The 17,156-nt window shown below is 41.1% G+C and overlaps 1 protein-coding gene across 3 annotated transcripts in view; it reads right to left on the bottom strand.

Annotated features, from left to right (window-relative positions):
- LOC139929191 (protocadherin-15-like) overlaps positions 1–17,156 on the bottom strand; it is a 140,296-nt gene that overhangs the window by 27,632 nt on the left and 95,508 nt on the right. For all 3 annotated transcript variants that reach the window (XM_071922011.2, XM_078288689.1, XM_071922010.2), the window contains exons 23-24: positions 15,973–16,085; positions 1,000–1,109 (exon numbers count right to left, since the gene is read on the bottom strand). In XM_071922011.2, the coding sequence (XP_071778112.2) occupies positions 1,000–1,109; positions 15,973–16,085 (223 nt within the window). The remainder of the gene's footprint in view (positions 1–999; positions 1,110–15,972; positions 16,086–17,156) is intronic.

Below are 17,156 nucleotides of genomic sequence, written 5' to 3'. Positions count from 1 at the left end.
AGGATAAATGGAGAAATTGGTTGGTTTGGTAAGTAAATGTAAAGAAGTACACAGGCCAAAGATAAGCCACATTTTACATAGTGTGCTCATTTTGAAGACAGCCAGAGCTATACGGTTTGTCTTTGTTTGCTTCTATGGGTGAATATTTTTAATGTTACTCTACAGTTACAACTAGTCAACGCGACGCACGGAGCTTTCCCCTTTGGTCAACCAGCTCTTCTATTCCCTCCTTTACACCTTTTCTATCCATGGCCGCTGCTTCATAAGAGAAGACATCAATAGAGCCGTTATCGGCAGCCTCCTCCTCCTCCTCCTCCTCCACCTTCCCACCTTCCCACCTTCCTTCCAAATTTTGTTTCCCACCTTTGACTCAGAGACTGGAGCTGACCTCACACCTGTCTTGTGCGCTCTCCCAGGATGCAATTGTGCTTTTCAGACTTACCCAGCCAGCATACAAAGTGAAAAGTGGGACTGACAAACTGGCACTAAATTCTTAGTCATTCTTAGAGAAATAAAAGACAAACAGTAACTATGTTTTAATAGGCACTAGTATACCGGCAAAGTACATCCTACAATCTTTTAACAATTTGAGAGCTTTTAAAGGGGTATTTGAAAATGTCGTTTATCATTTATTGATGTGAACTCTAAAAACAACATCTTACATTTGTGTAATTTTTGCTTTCCCAGGATGAAATTATTGTTTTCAGACATCCACAGTTGTCAGAGAGAAAGCTTTGTAGAAGCTGACACTGGACACTATGGGCAAATGGGCTTTGCACTCTACCCGCAAAATCCATGTCATAATCTTTCAAGAGTATGAGAGTGTGTGTGTGTGTGGCAGTGTGTGTGGTGGGATGGGTATAATAAAATAAGATATTTACTAGCTAATTCACTTATTTAGCATAAATGCAAAAACTTCTCTTACTTGGAGATTTTGCAGAAGAGAAGCCCTAGTTGTAGGCTTAATGGACTGTGCTGTGTGCTTTCTACCCCACATACCTTGTTCATTTCCTGACACAATGGAGTAGAAGATGGATTGATTGGCAGCAGAAGCCTCGACCATCCCAACTGGTGTTCCAACTGGAGCAAGCTCACTAACTGGAGCGAACCTGGATGGACATGAAACAGAAACCATGGGAGGAATGGGTGGAATCAGTGAAGCTGCCCTACATAGTGACAAGTATTCCAATATAATTGTAAACAGGATATGAAAACAGCTAACTTGGATATGATGGCTGTCATAAATGTACAGCTAATAACTTTAATGTGTTTCTAAAATTAGCTGAGTAGGTGTAATTTACTATTTTTCAAACAGTGGATATCTCATTTAGAAATTAATCACTCCACTTTGGCTGTATAAATGGATAACAATATTTTCACAGTATTATCACAATATTTTACATCTAAGCGAAACTGTGTGAAAAGGTGAAAAACACAGCATGTAACATTCTATTTAAGGCCCACTGAAAGCCACTTTCTATTCATTTGAACACCACTCATTTCATTATTGTTTTGTTCTTTCTCTCATTTGTTTCATTTGTTTCCAGCTTCACTTTAATTTCACCGAGTCTCTAGATAACAACGCAGCACATAATGTTTTTCCTCACTTGTAAATTAATAAGTCATATGATTTTCCTCTATGGCAGCACTAAGTAGTTTCGGAAGAAAAAATGACTTGTAAAGTAATCATTCACAAGTGCTTAGACTGATGCCAAATCTCATCACAGATCCAATAATAACCCTTTGAAGCGAAGATAAACAAAAGTAGGTCAAGAATATGATTTTTTGTATTGTAAATGAGGCAGCAGGGTGGAACCACAACTGCCAAATTGCTTTTTTTCTGGGAAACTGTGTTCTTGGGATGCAATTTTACTCTCGGAACACTTCATCCAACAATAAAGGTATGGAATAAACTTTTCACATTTCCGACCTTCAATTTGCCTTACATAAGCAACATGGTGCAGCTCATTTGTTTCATTTGTTCCTGTTGTCACTTCAATTTCACTGAATCCCTAAATAGCCATATGCAATTCTGGTTGATTTGAAGCCAGGACACGCTTGCATCACCATGTCCTTGGTAAACCCCACCTATCCAAAAACCCAGCCATTGATTTTGTGGAGGCACTTTAGGATTAGTCTATCCCAAATAAAGAATTAGTCTATCCCACTTTAGGATTAGTCTCTCCCAAATAAGCAAATAAAACTCTAATACTTATACAATGTTCTATGTTTCCAGAACCAGACAAAAACAACAAATTCATTTGATAAAAATGTTTTCAAGGCTTTACGTTTTTTTTTAAGACTAAAGTAATGGATAATCGTAATGCTAATTTGGAATCTTTAGAATATGATGCCTTAATCTTTAGAGCATCATATTATAATTGAGTAGTGCTTAGATAATAAATTAATAAATAAATAAATCCACAGACTAACTGCCAGACAACTCCACTTATGTCTCCATGCTCACAGGATAGAGTGAACACCCAAACAAAAGGATTGATATTCAATGAAACGTGAATTGCTCCGTGAATAGATTAAAGTGTTTTCCAACTGATAAGTGAGACAGTGTAACAGCTAATAACTATGTTTGACTATCAGACATAAGAGTGTGTAATCATATCCAGCAGATATGATTGTCACCACTCTCCATAGAAATTACAGATGCCATAAATAGCATTGAACGCTGCCTTGGCAGTGTGTCGGTGAGTGCTGATTTAAGTTGATAATGTCATCTCACTGAAACGTGGTGTGACACCCTTTTGTGGTACTGTCAGTGGTTTCTCTCTCTCTGAATCTCTCATCTCTGTATATGAGGTGTGTGTGTGTGTGTGTGTGTGTGCGCGCATTTGTGCATGCATGGTTGTATGCCTTCATTTGCACTTGGCAGTTTTCATTCAAAGTTCCACTATTATTCATATTGGCAGAACGAAAGCCGTGTGCATTGTGGGAATAACGCTCACACCATAATCTGCGGCAGTCATATTTTATTATGTACACTCAATGTCAGTGTTAAAGGGTATTTTCGTGAGAAGACGATATCTTGGCAGTCTGTGTTATAAATGTTATTGGTAACCGGCGGCGATTGGACCACAGTGTCAACGCTTTTACTTCATCATTCTAGTCTTTGCTGACCCTGCAGTTCCCATACATTTTACTACATGAATAATGAAATGATCCTGCAGGTAAGAACAAAACCACGGTCAGCCTGGGATTCACTTGAGAGCTGCTTGTTATTTTATAGCTCAAGTCCCCCTTATAAAATTGCATTTATGAGAGGTTCCACAGGGTAGATTGAAGCAATTTCCCGTGGTGAATATGACGGCTAGGGAGAACTTCATTCACAAGGGAATTTGCTCAAAGGAGACACAGGTGCGAGAGACGATAAATGGCACCATCTTTGCTGCTCACTGGAGTAAAACAACATACTCAGTAACTCTTCAGACAGTTGGCAGGGCAAACATCAAATATAGAAAATGTGTTTATCTCTCTGAAATTTTCAGAGACTAACAAAGGTGCAAACAGTGTGTTGTTGAAGGACACAGAGAGCACAAGAGATGTGTGTATCCATCCCCGAGGCTTCAGTTACAGTCTGTGGAGACAAACAATCCCCAAAGACAGCTTGGGTTGGGGATAGGTCTGGAAAAGATGTGGCATTATTTGCAATAGCACAGACTACAGACTCTAACACCCGTGGGGGATAATATTGTTGAGTTTAAGCTACATTGAAATGAATTAATTCATATTGCATGAGCTGACGAAACCTTCCACAACAAGGCCAATGCTGTCATTGAGACGTTAATGACTCTGTGTTGTTTGGTTGACATTAAATGATTTCTGTCCAGTTTCCCTCTACTTGTATTGTTGGGCTGCCACTGAATAATCGCCGTCTCCTCTGCATCAAGAACCACAGCAATACCACGCTCAATAGTGATGGGAACCAATTTATTAATGTGGCCCTGACATTATAAGTAGATTACCTGGTTGGCTCAGGAACAGGCTGACAAAAACATAATGGCAAGCCCTTGAACAGCTTGAGCGGGCTGAGGTGCGCCAAGGCTCAGTGTGAGACTGTGAGTCAGTCGCATCAGAGTGGCACTCATTGGAACCAACCATCACACGATGCCTATCACTGAATGTATGTTCCTTCACTCTTAATACTCATGTCTTTATCGCAGCAATCCAGTGTCTGTTCTGGAGACTGACAGCCCAGAAGTGGAGATATCAATGGCCAGATGAGATTGTCGTTTTCAACACACGCTAACAATCCTCTTAATGCCAAGTGGCCCTGGTTGAGGCTGTTCGGCGCTATAGCACCAAGCTTCATGGATATGATTGCCAGGAAGAGCCAGAGCTGACATGTTATCATTTCGCTACAAAGTGGCTCTGCCTGAGGCGTGTAAGCTACTGAGAAATGCCAAGGGGGTTGTGAAATTGTGTGATGTGTGTAGATTAGTATAAATGTGTATCCACATGTAGACAGAAAGGATGAAGAGAGACACACAGACAAAGAGACAGACAGACAGTCGGATGGATAGATAGATAGATAGATAGATGCACAACCAAGACAGCCGAAGGAGTGCAATAATAAGCACACTGTAAGTAGCCACTAATTAAGTGGGAGGAGTTATGAGTATGCTGATATAGTGAGAGTTGAGGCTACCAAGCAAGGTAAATCAGTGGCATATTCTAAGAGTCAAGCAGTAGGCGTATTCTACGTATTCTAGAGTCAATTATGCATAGTGCAAAACCATGTACCACTGAGCAGGGCCAAAGACACTTTTCATTCCTTTCATATTCAGATGAGGAAAATCACATCCATAGAGCACGAGAGAGAGAGAGAGAGAGAGAGAGAGAGAGAGAGAGAGAGAGAGAGAGACAGAAAGAGGAGGGGGAAGATGCTGACAGGTCTACAGGCAGCAGCAGAGAGTCCTGGTGTCAACATGAGAGAGGGTGAATGACACGCCACTGAGAAGCGCGGGACACAGAGGTGTCAGCGAGCACTCTGCCCCAGGGCCAATGGCGGGGTGATGCTGACGAGACATGGCAGATGCGTACAAACCTTGTTGCGCGCCACAGGGGCCGCTGTTACCTTGTCGACTCTCTTTCTCCCTCGCCTTCCCTCCTCTCCTCCAGCTTTGCATAACCCAGTGAACAAGTAGCGGACAGACAGGCCAGGAGACACAGGGAATGTCCTCGCTGGGTGCGCGTCACTGCTAAGGTCTGCGTTTCTCTAGCGGACACAGAGTACTGTATAAAAGCCTTGAACAACACCGAGGGCCGGCATGAGTCATTTCACTGTAATGTGCTCATAAGCAAACGGCATCACAAACAGTGTGCAATTGCTCATAAATACTGTACACAGTGCTGCGGCACATCTCTGCTTGACTGCTAATGATGGTATTACGCTGCACATTTTGTCCAGCAATTATGAATCAGCCTAATACGCTGACTGCTGAGGTGGATATGTGCTTGGCAGTTTGTAAGCTAGCCATTATGTCATCCCAAAGTGTTACTTGTTTGCTCCTGCCTGGAAGCAAATTCAGAGAACGAGAGACTCATCTGACTTAAACTAAATTACACATAAGCAAGGCACTTCAGTTCCTGCTCACACGCAAGCAAACAACTTACGAAGACATCCTTTTGAATCCAGAGCTCATGTTCTCTATTAAGACCGCAGTTCTAAGTGTTTTTGACAGCCAAGACAAAGTCAGTTCAGTCACGCACCATGATTTACGCAGGAAATAGCCTTTTAACCTGAGCCTTATTAAAGGTTTTCAAATTTCATTAGTGTATTTAACACTCAGAGTGACTGGCTGAATACCAAATATGTGCATTCTATAAGATATCAAGGACATCCCAGTTCCATTTGTTTGTAATTCAATTTGATACAATGGAATGCTGGTACTGGAAATGAGGCTGCATTAATAAGCCAAGCCAGTATCATCTGTAAAGATCATGGCTGAACTAGGTTTAAAATAGCTAATCTGTCCTTTCAGGTAAGTACAAATTTTGCTATTCAATTTATATTTCAATTGAAAACCCTTCAGATCATATCATTATACACTAACTGACACGTAGTACTCAATGTGTTTTTCCTTTACAAACACGACAGTCCATTGAAATCAGTCAAAGTTCAAGCTAAGATAAAGATTCCGCCGCTCTTGATATAATGTAATATCATTACAGAGCCTTAGCTGCAGCCTGTTCTAGGCTGAACAGTGAACTTTAAAGATGAGAGGTTATGTTTGGAAAAGACAGAAGACAGGAAGGGAGAAGTGAAGGGAGGAAGGGGGAGAGAGAAGTAGAGACACAAAGAGCCACTTCCAGATCTTAAAACCACTCAAGCTATTCAAAAGGTTTTGGTGCAAGGTCTGACAGCTAGCGTATCATATAACAATTCCATTATGGAAAGAGTCAGATTCTCTGCTTAAAAAAATATACAAGTACCTTTGTGTAAAACACTCTGCAAAAACCCCAGCTGGGCCACAATGGTGTGGTGACATAAAGCTTATTGCAGAAATGTTGCCTGTCAGAAAGTACAGACTGAAATGCATTAGCACATAATAAAGAATGTATCTACACGGAAACCTGCTCCAAGTGGGGGAGGCATCCTCCGCAGGAGATCTGGGCCAGCCACTAAAATACAATGCTATTGAAATTCAAATACTCCAGCTATAAACTGTGACGGCAGATGGAACAGAATCTGTGTCTGTCGCACGACTTCTCACTGCATTCTGATGTGGTATATTGATACAACGCCTATGTGTTTGTTTACGTGTGTGTATACTGTGATACTATACTGAAGTCTAGTGTGTGCATATGTGTGCATCGGTATGTGAAGATGATTAGTGTCTTGGTGTGAGGAAAAGCATGCCCTGCGGTATGGGCTACTGTATGAGCTAAATGTGTTTAAGCATGAATGTGTGTCAAATATGTTGTATGTGTAGACATACATGCATTTGGAAGATTGGGTAAGTATGAAATTGCGCTTTCTAAGTTTGAAGCACCACTATAGAAGCCGTAAAAGGTTCTATATGTGTGAACATGCAAATTCAGCAGTTTGTCTATGTGCACGTTTCTGCCTGTGTGTGAATCAGTGTGCGTGTGGGTGCACGTGTGTGTAGGTGTTTAGTGCCCACTGCGCTGGCTGTATGCTAATGAGGTAACTCAGCCTTGCTCTGACTCTGTGAAGCGTAACGTCACAACACAGGAGCAAACTTCAGCTCTCATCAGTGGTGTAATGCATACGATCTTCAGCTTAGCTCCCACAGCGCAGGAACAACATACTGGGCAAATAACACATGCTGTGCAGGGTGGAGAAGTCTGCACACGCATGTATGCATGTGTGTGCAAGTATTGCATCTTACTACTGTAACTTAATATTTTTTTTACTTGAATCCTCGATAGTCACAAAATCAAGCCAAATCTCTGAAGCCTTGAGTCATCATTTTCACTAAGAAATACTATTGTAGCAGTATTTTGTCTTTTTTAAAGCCAGACCACACTGAAGAATACAGAGCATTTCTGATTTAGCCAAGTCCAAGTTTGCTGAGCTCTCTATCATTCTCTTCCATTCACTCATGACATCCGAACCAAAACCCATTAGGGCTCTCTGTGGGTAGTCAAATTCCTAATGAACTATTTGATGAATGCAGTTAAAGTCAATATTTGGTTCAGAAAAGAATTGAAACTGCAACAGTGTACCAAATTAATCAATATATTCAGTGTAATCTACACAAACAGAAAACAATGGAATCAAATGTGTTTCACTTTTGTGTGGAACAAAATCACATCATTTGACAGCCTATGGCCATGTGAAACACAAAAAAAGTACATTTTCAATAGAAACCTGAAAGTTTGGATTTAAAACTGTCAAAACCAGCCTACTGTGATGCAAATAGTTTGTTTTTGGATTTCTGGAGAAACAATAGGGTATTGGCCTATTTTTGGGTATATGAGTGAAGTGAAGTGAAGTGAAGCAGTTGTGTTAGCGTTCAGAAAAGACAATAACATTGTTTTGCACTCAAGTTTTCATTAAATCAGTTTGTGAGTCAGTGCATTACCATCTATATAATAAAAAGTCTAATGTAAAAGAGCCAAAGTTTCCTTACTAATCACAATCGATTTGCAGTTGTGACCAAGTGTAATTTTTAGCCCCAAGAAGTGGCCAACTCTGCTCTTTTGGTAAAACAAAATACTAAAATACAGAGAGAATTCAGTTAATGATTTGAGATGGACCTACTCTTTAACAGTGACTAATGACCAATCAAAATGTAACATATGAGGATTTGAACTGAGCTGCATAGCTTATATCAGTAACTATTGTGGGAATTTCTTCTTTTATTCATGAACTTCAATTGGCAATAAATTTCAAGAGGCAGCATTTTCACTCCTGTTTGTGAAGCAGTTGCTAGATCATCATTCTCTGTTACCCCCCCCCCCCCCCCCCCCCACCCCAGCCCTCCTCCAGGAAAGGCATTGACCCTCCTAGAAAAGGGGGGCAATTTCAAAACCATCTTGGCTCAAATGCTACTTAGAAATTGGATTTTGTTATTTTGTTACATATCAAATGTGGATTTGTCCTTCCAGCTACCCAACATTACACAGCTTATGTTAAACAGGAGGGCCTTTCAGTGGGGAAACAAAACATTATCCCCAGCTACTTCAATTCAAAACTATTACTATACATTTTATTCATACCAAATTCCTAAACTTGTGGACAAATTAACAATTTATCACCTCCCCCAGCATCTGCTGTCTCAGTTGTAAGACAAATGCTATGCTAGCGGATATTAGCACATATTTTTTTCTGAGCTGCTGACTCAAACTTCCTAAGACGATTTACCAGGAAATGCTCTGGTACTAACAAACAACTCAGAAATCCGCCACCTCTGACATGCAGTAATGCTTAAGCAAGTATTCACATTAAATCATCACGCTCTATAAAAAAAAATGTTTGCAACTCCTACTCTGATCATTTCCCTCCCTGAGCTATTCCTCTGATCACTTATCTTGCCACACCAGACCTCAGTATCTCTTTTGTATTCATGGTGAGCCATTTTTCTGAGTTCCACAAGAAAGAAAGGGGCTTCAGTCAAATATCTTGTGGGGGGGGGAGATGGAAAACGTTAACAAAGCTGGAATAACAACATTCATTGTGCAGCCAGGCAGTGTGTACCACTCTGTGCCAGCTTAGCCATCTCAGCCCACAGGACATCACTTCACATATCATCCACTGGGTCATTTAACACGCAAGAGGAGGCCTGGCCGGGAAATGCATGGGCACTGGTGGTCGACTGTGTTGTCCAAACTGGGCCGGCTGCTCAGGCTTGCTATGTGGTATCATGCAGTGCCATGTAGGTACTCATGCCATCCTCCATGGTTCACCAACAAATCTCTCCGCTATTGACAGAATTATCTATTCTAACACCTGAAGGCCTCACCCATAGGATGACATTGGGCAGTTCTCTAACTAGCAGAATGCTGCCGGAAATATCAGTGACAGATATGTGCTTGACAGATTACCGCAAACCCTTTTTCGAATATTATCTTTGTCATGTCTATTATCATTTTGATCATATGCCACGTTATAATAATACAAGATATAATACGACGTGACATGTCACCAATGCACAGGATCTGATATAACTATCACTTGTGCTATTAAATATGGGTGAGCAGCTCCATAGAAACGTGGCTTGGAAGTCAGAAGAATGAAGTGTGGGAGAGAGCGAGCATGTCAGGGCCACTTTCCATCTCAGATGTTTCTTTGAATAACACTAACCTATAATATACTTACACTGCACTGACACTGCATTACCTTACTTGTACTTGCTTACACACTCTCACCCAATAATTTCCAGCCTCACCACCCATCTCAGTAAAAAGAGGCTATTGCAACAGCTGGCCCTTCTAGCATGAAACGGCTCACTGAGCAGTTCAGAAACCACACTGTGCAAACAAAAATATAATATAATATAATATAATATAATATAATATAATATAATATAATATAATATAATAATATGTAATTGAGCATAGTGTGATTATGTGTTTTATGTTCAATGTGATTGTGTGTTATGTGTGTTTCTTTTTTAAAACGGAGCTGCTATGATGGATACAAAATTTCGGAGAAATCTGACAATAAAGTTCTATCGTATTGTATCGTATTATATTATATTATATTATATTATATTATATTATATTATATTATATTATGACTTTTGGGATATTTTGATGATTGCAGATTTCTACTGCAGCCTTTGCAATTCCATTCATTTAGCAGCACACACTGGTTTGGATAGCTTGGGCCCATCCATACCATTCACTGGTCCTGATACTTCTTATCTGTAATGTTAGCATAAACCCTTAACAGTATCTAGCATAGCTTTTTCCTGGGCTTTAAGCATTGACCTTTAGGTGGTATTTGGAGTGTGTGCAATGAGTGCTGCTTGGCGTCTGTTAGACAGACATGTGATGCCCGTCTACTTAGCAGAGAAGAGGGAAAGGTCAATGCTGCTGGTGCTGAGAGGTTCAAGGCTCAGGGCAGCAGTTTCAAACCTGCTGCAGAAAATCAATCATGCCCTTCACAGGTACGAATGAGCTCCATACATTATAGCTGGGGACAGATAGATAGATAGATAGATAGATAGATAGACAGACAGACAGACAGACAGACAGACAGACAGACAGACAGACAGACAGACAGACAGACAGACAGACAGCTCTCTTTTTTTTGTTACTTCTTTTTTGTGTGTTGATGGTTTCTTCCTTGTCATATGTTTTGTGTGGACCCCAGGAAGAGTAGCTGATGTTTTCTGCATCAGCTAATGGGGATCCTAATAAAATCAAATCAAATCTCTCTCTATGAGTGTGTGTGTGTGTGTGTATGTGTGTATGTTGGAGTGTACTTAAAACAGAGAGACATTAGAAAAAGAGAAGAGAGGGGTGAGAGTGCTTGTTGTGTAGCATTGCAGTCGGGCATTAAGACAGTGTGTGGGAGAGTACATTGTAGCTTTTATAGCTGCCTCTTTAAGTGCCTGGCATGAGTGTGGATGAGTAGGCTGTGAGTGCCTCTATGACTTGCATACATCATGTCTGGTGAAACAACAGTTGCAAAAATGCTGCCAGTGAAAGAGCTATGTGCTATGAAAGCAAGTCATCTGGCTAATTATGTGTGAATTACAGCCCTGTCTGAATTGGAAAAATGATACGGATAGATTTGTTTTCTCTGAACATGACAAATGCTATCTGCTTCCAGAGGTCAAGTACGGTCGATGTAGAGTGGGGTTGTCTTTTTGTTTCAGATTCCTCCAAAATGACTGGCAGTGGTTCCTTTGGATATCATTTTTATTTGATGGGTAATTGATGGCTGATTGATGAGAAGCTAAAAGTCAGTGGAGTCCAGCATGACTGGTGCTACAAGCCCCAGGACAAACCTCTATTTCAGGTATTGTACAGTCATTTGTGAGTCAGACCACTGAGAACACTAAATCACTGCTCACATTGTGACCAGAGAGCCACAGGAAATTTTACACAGACAGTCTCTATGGTCTATAAAAGCAGAGAAGCAGGAGAACAGAGATCATCTGTACAAAATTCAACAGTTTGAGCTATTACCACTGTGACATTCATAGCAAGAGCCAGAGGACCAAACTCAGATGGAGTAATAGGGACAAAGGTATTTCTCTAGGTTATTACACCTTTCAGAATAGGAAAGGCTAATATGTATGCATATGCATGTATGCATGTAGCAGCAAACCAAATGTTTACACACTAATCGTTAACACTACTGCCACTAATTCAGTCATTAGTGGGGCAGCTACCATAAGTGTTTGTTTGACAAGATGTTGTTGCTTGTAGTAATACTCAGTGCTGACACACACTTACTATGCTAACAGTATAACTAAGAGCTTCGCTCAATAATGGGTTGTAGTGTTGTTGTCAGGATTGCCAGACTGCATATTAATGCTGCAGGTAGTGGACAATGTCTGCTGTCTGCAGCTCCAGCTCCCTAGATTGATCATTAAATGTGCTACTGTGAAGGGAGAAGATAATAGTGCACCTTGTAACTCCCAATTCAGTCAGAGACTTTTACGTCAAAGGAGTTGGACCATTATAGAAACAAATGGTTATATAGTTGTACTTGGCAGATAAGGCTCTGCTCTTGAGGATGCTCCCCAATGAATCCAAGCAGCAAGACACTCTGCAGGGAGTGCAATAAAACCCCAAAGCATAGTAGACATGCATCATTCAATATATGAAAACCATGACATACAACCCGACATAATTCAAAGATAGCCTGCACAAGCGTCCTGTGTACACATAACAGCAGGAGGAGGTTGGGCTGGTGGAGGGAGTTGGGTCAACAGCAGCAGTGGCGTGAATGATAAGCAGAGTGAGAGTGTGAGCTGTCAGATTATAAACACCGCCTCATTGACTTGTTTGAACGTGATTGGTGATTGTCAGCTGATCCTGATCAACTGATGTTTGGATGGGACAGCTGATGCCGATCAGATGATGGCATACATGAACTAACGCAGTGCTTCATATGACGGTTTTCAGTCAGTAAACACACCATCCTTTGAATGATGTCACAGAAGCAAAAGCTACAAGTTTATCAAGTTTACTTATTTAAACAACTTCACTTATATAAACAAAACAAATAAATAAAAAATGCCTTTCTTTTATTATGATAAATCACTATTTTCTGTTATGTAATGCATTACATAATTCCTGTTATAATATACACAACCACAGTATTAATAGTAATTATGATAATAATAATTTGCCTCCAGTGGCATGTGTTTAAATGAAGACTGCAGTTAAAACAAAGCACCAATTGGGTCAATACTGAGGTTAATGTACAGTAATAGATGACTAATGAACATTTAATTACACTGAGCCAAAAACTCGCACCGATCAATTAAGGCCTTTATACACAGACGCACACACAGAGACACACCAGACACACACACACACACACACACACACACACATACACACACTTACACACACACACAAATGCACCCCCTCACTGGGGAGGAAATGAAGGGCTACTGTAGAATGAAGCAAGAAGCAAGGGAAGACAAAGTGAGAAAGAAACTGACTGTGAGAGACGTAAGCTGAGAGGAAAACTCAAGGGATGTGGGGGCTTGGTGAGCGAAAGGAGGAGGAGGAGAGCAAAATGACAAACTCAGAAGTGGCGAGGCAAAAGTCTCATGCGATTTAGAGTAGATTTAGAACGAGAAGTGCTGTGGGGGAGATAAGCAGCACGGAAAAATGCTCAGGCTGCAGGTTTGCAACGCCGGGCCAGAAAAGTAGCCTTGGTGGAGGAGGGGGGATTCACATAGTGGGACTATCTTAGATAGCAGCTTAACCCTCCTCTACTGCAGTCACACACGCAGGGGAAAATAAATATTCATTCTCTTCCCCTGTGCCCAGTGCTAAAGACTTCCCCACAGGGATGTGTCCGTGAGTTCCATATAAAAGAGTCATTCACAGTGATTTAATGATAGGGCTACGAAAACCAGAGTAATAGCTGCCATAGTTAACTGCAGCTGAGGGAACACTGGATTAAGTCTGATTCTGTGCAACATTTTACAGAAAAGTGAACTAAACTTGGACAGCAAGCACACTGCAATTTCAATTGCTTCATAATCTAGAAAAAAACATGTTTTTTCTCTGCCAGTTTGAAAGAGATGTAGAATTAGATCTAGAGATAGGTCTAAATAAACTATTATGATATAATGAATAATTAAGAATAATATAATTCAAATATAATTAAATCTGTTCATGCACATTAGCTATACTTAATCCACATATTTTATTTAACATAAAAATAGGAAAACTTATGCATTAGATGAATACAAAGATTAGTTAGGAATGACTGTTAATTGGGTAATTAAAGCAATTATGAAATACTAAATGTAATATTTCTGTTTCCATCGAAAAAGAACCGAGGTCTTCCGCTCAAAGTCTGTGGAAGCAAGTGGCGGCATGCTGCTACAGTAGTGGCTACAGTATAAGCCATTTGTTTTAGCCAACAATGACTGGGAACTCCTCATTTCCCTCTGACAGATGGAAGGAACCGACCATAAAGCCGGAGCAGAAATCATTAAGTCGGCCAAAGCCCCACAGAGCTGTTTTAATTGTGTGCTCTGAGGCCGTAGGCACAGCTTACCTGATTGCTGCTATAACTAACTGCCTTCACTGAGACGGACGAGATCTTCTGAGGACGTTTAGAGAGTGATTTGTGTTCAGAAGGTTCCTACGGGAGAGGAAGACGGGGCGAGACAGAGAGGCGAGAAATGAAGAGACCGTTCATCGTTGAGCGAGCAGATTGGAGGCTCTCCGTTGGAGAGAACCTTGTCCAGCAGGAAAGCTCAAGCACCTGGCTAATGCTTTCATGGCTCATAATTTATGGCGAGCTGCCACTGTGTGCGGTTAGCACTGTCAATGCGATGCCCTACAGAGGTCTGCGCCTGTGGTCCCGACCTTCCGTGTGTGTGTCGGACAGAACACTCATTCAAAGCGCTAATCTACGGCCCTTCAACAGCTATGCTGCTGTGCCTGTGTATCGCATTGATCAATCACTTGATAAAGCCCAATAGGAGAACGTGAACACACACACAAAGTGTTGGATTACACACCATCAAGAAAACATGTATACAATGTGCGCATGGTCCTTTGTATGGGGAAATACACTAATACTCACACATACACAAACACACACACACTACCATGCACATGTGAACAGGCCGACAAATGGACAAACCGATGGACAGAAACACACACACACACACACACACACCTCAACTGAGGTGTTGACAGGTTGAGCAGGACTTATATTCACTGTCTAATGCATAAAGGCATATCAAATTCTATTAGAGAAGATACTGTCTGCCAAGACTCCCTACTTTGACTGACATACAAGCTAGTAAATCAATCTACTTCTAACAAGCTTTACTTTAAGCTCCCAGAGACTACTCTGAGCCAGGCAACTTTACCACCAGACTCCAAGCTTCACAGTCTGGCTAGAATCCCTTAAACACTTCAAACAGGCACCTACTGCGGCAAAAACATTACACAATGAAATTGTTGATGCTGGAACTCACTCATAAAGGGAGATTTTCAATGCAGCTTCAGCTAATAATCCAAGCTGTTAATAATCCAAGGTTTTTAATTATACATTATTTCTTGGCCTCCTCCTAAGGCACACTAACATCAGTGCAAACAAACTCAGCTCAGCGGTGGCCCAATACAGCTTTATACTGCATGTGTAGCAGCCAGTCACGTCAGAACGGTATAGATTTGTTCCCTCTCCCTGCATCTCTCTCTGCCAGTCGAACACTCTAAACATTTAATCTTGCCAATAGACCCTCTTAATAAACTCAGGGGGAAGCCCTGCTTTGCCCTCAGAGAGAAACAAATGTGGTTTACAGTACAGATGATCGGCATCATCTACCCTGAAGCTCTTATACATATTTATACACAAAACTCATTATTCAGTTATAGAGGGAAAAGAGAGCCTTTTTACTGGGTGTTGAAATCTGTCTGAAGCATACTGCGTGCCTCTTGAAACGCAATCCTGAATTAGAACATAATGCACAGGTAGCTAACATTATCACATAATGATAACTGCTTTAAATAATAAATGAAGTAGTGAATATATAATTCACTGAGTGGTTAAATATTCATTAAAGTATTAGAAGCTGAATGGAAGATGTGACCAGGGATGTGAATGTGTGTCAAGGTGTTATGAAAATATCTTTGTCCACTTCCTGCACACACACACACACACACACACACACACCCTCCCCTCTCTCTTTCTCTCTCTCTCTCTCTCTCTCTGAAATATTATCACACAGTCAAAACTACATTACATTTAAATGTGCAAAGTGTACTACACCCTTGGGTGTGAGAATTTACCAGCAGAAGCAGGAGCATCGATAGTGTGTCAGGAAGACTTACCTGTACTCGCTCTCGCTGAAGACCGGGATGCGAGAGGGCTGCTGGACGGTGATCTGCACCAAAGTAGTGTCAAACTTCACCGGCTCCCCTTTATCATAGGCTATCACATATAACTGCAGAGGGAAAGAGAGAATATGCACACATGCACACAGAGACACACACACACGCACACACACAAGCAAACAATTATTTTTTCACTACACTCTAAATCAATCCCCTTTGTGGTTGCCAAGCATGTTTCTGTAGACATGTTTGGCATCCTAATAACAAATACAGGCTAGCAAAATCAGATCTGGCGAGCAGCCTGCAAACCTCCCAGGGAGCGAGTATGAATGTATCGATTTACATTCATAGACTGTGGAGACTGGAGCCTTGGGGGAGAGAGGGGGAGAGATAGGCAGAGAGGGAGAAGAAACAGAGACAGACACAGAGAAAGGAAAACACAAGATGAAAAAAAGATAGAGGCTAAGCGAGTAGGAAGGAGAAATGCAGAAATAAAGGAAGAGAGACAACGTGGGTGTGTAAGAGACTGGTCCTCATTAGGACCTAATATCCCACAGCACCTGCTCCACCATTCAGAACCACAGATATGCCTTGCTAAGGTCACCTCAGCTGAACTAAAATACCCTTACATGGGAGGCTGGGCATGCATCCATCCAACTATAAGATATGAGAAAACTCAATATCACTGGCGCTTACTCATTTGGTCACAGATGCAAGAAGAGCAATGACCTGATGGCTAAGGCGATGCGGGCAACCTGATGCTAATACTCTCAAAATGATCTCAGAAATTGAAGAATTGAATTGAGTCCATTAGTTCAATATGCATATTTTTCCGACCCATTGATCCTCATTGGCACTAAAAATTACAGTTAAAAGGCGCAGGGCAGTAAGAATTTAGCAACAGGCAGCAGAGAGCGAAGTAGCTGATAGTAGTGATTCTTTTGTGTTTGTATCTGTGATATGGGATTTGAGCAGCATCAACGTCATCATCATCATCATCATCATCATCATCATCATCATTATTGCCAATGCCACCATCATCATCACCATAGTCATTATCATCACCAAATCATTGGTTTACAGTTTAGCCAAATGAGCAGCAGCACCACTTTCATTCAAGTCTAGCATAGCGATGTTTTAGATGATAAAGTGGATGTGTTGTTCTACATTCTAACCGTCAT

The sequence above is a fragment of the Centroberyx gerrardi genome, chromosome 15 (genome assembly GCF_048128805.1).
Source record: "Centroberyx gerrardi isolate f3 chromosome 15, fCenGer3.hap1.cur.20231027, whole genome shotgun sequence".
NCBI classification, from domain to species: domain Eukaryota; kingdom Metazoa; phylum Chordata; class Actinopteri; order Beryciformes; family Berycidae; genus Centroberyx; species Centroberyx gerrardi.
This window is presented reverse-complemented; position numbering and strand designations above follow the sequence as displayed.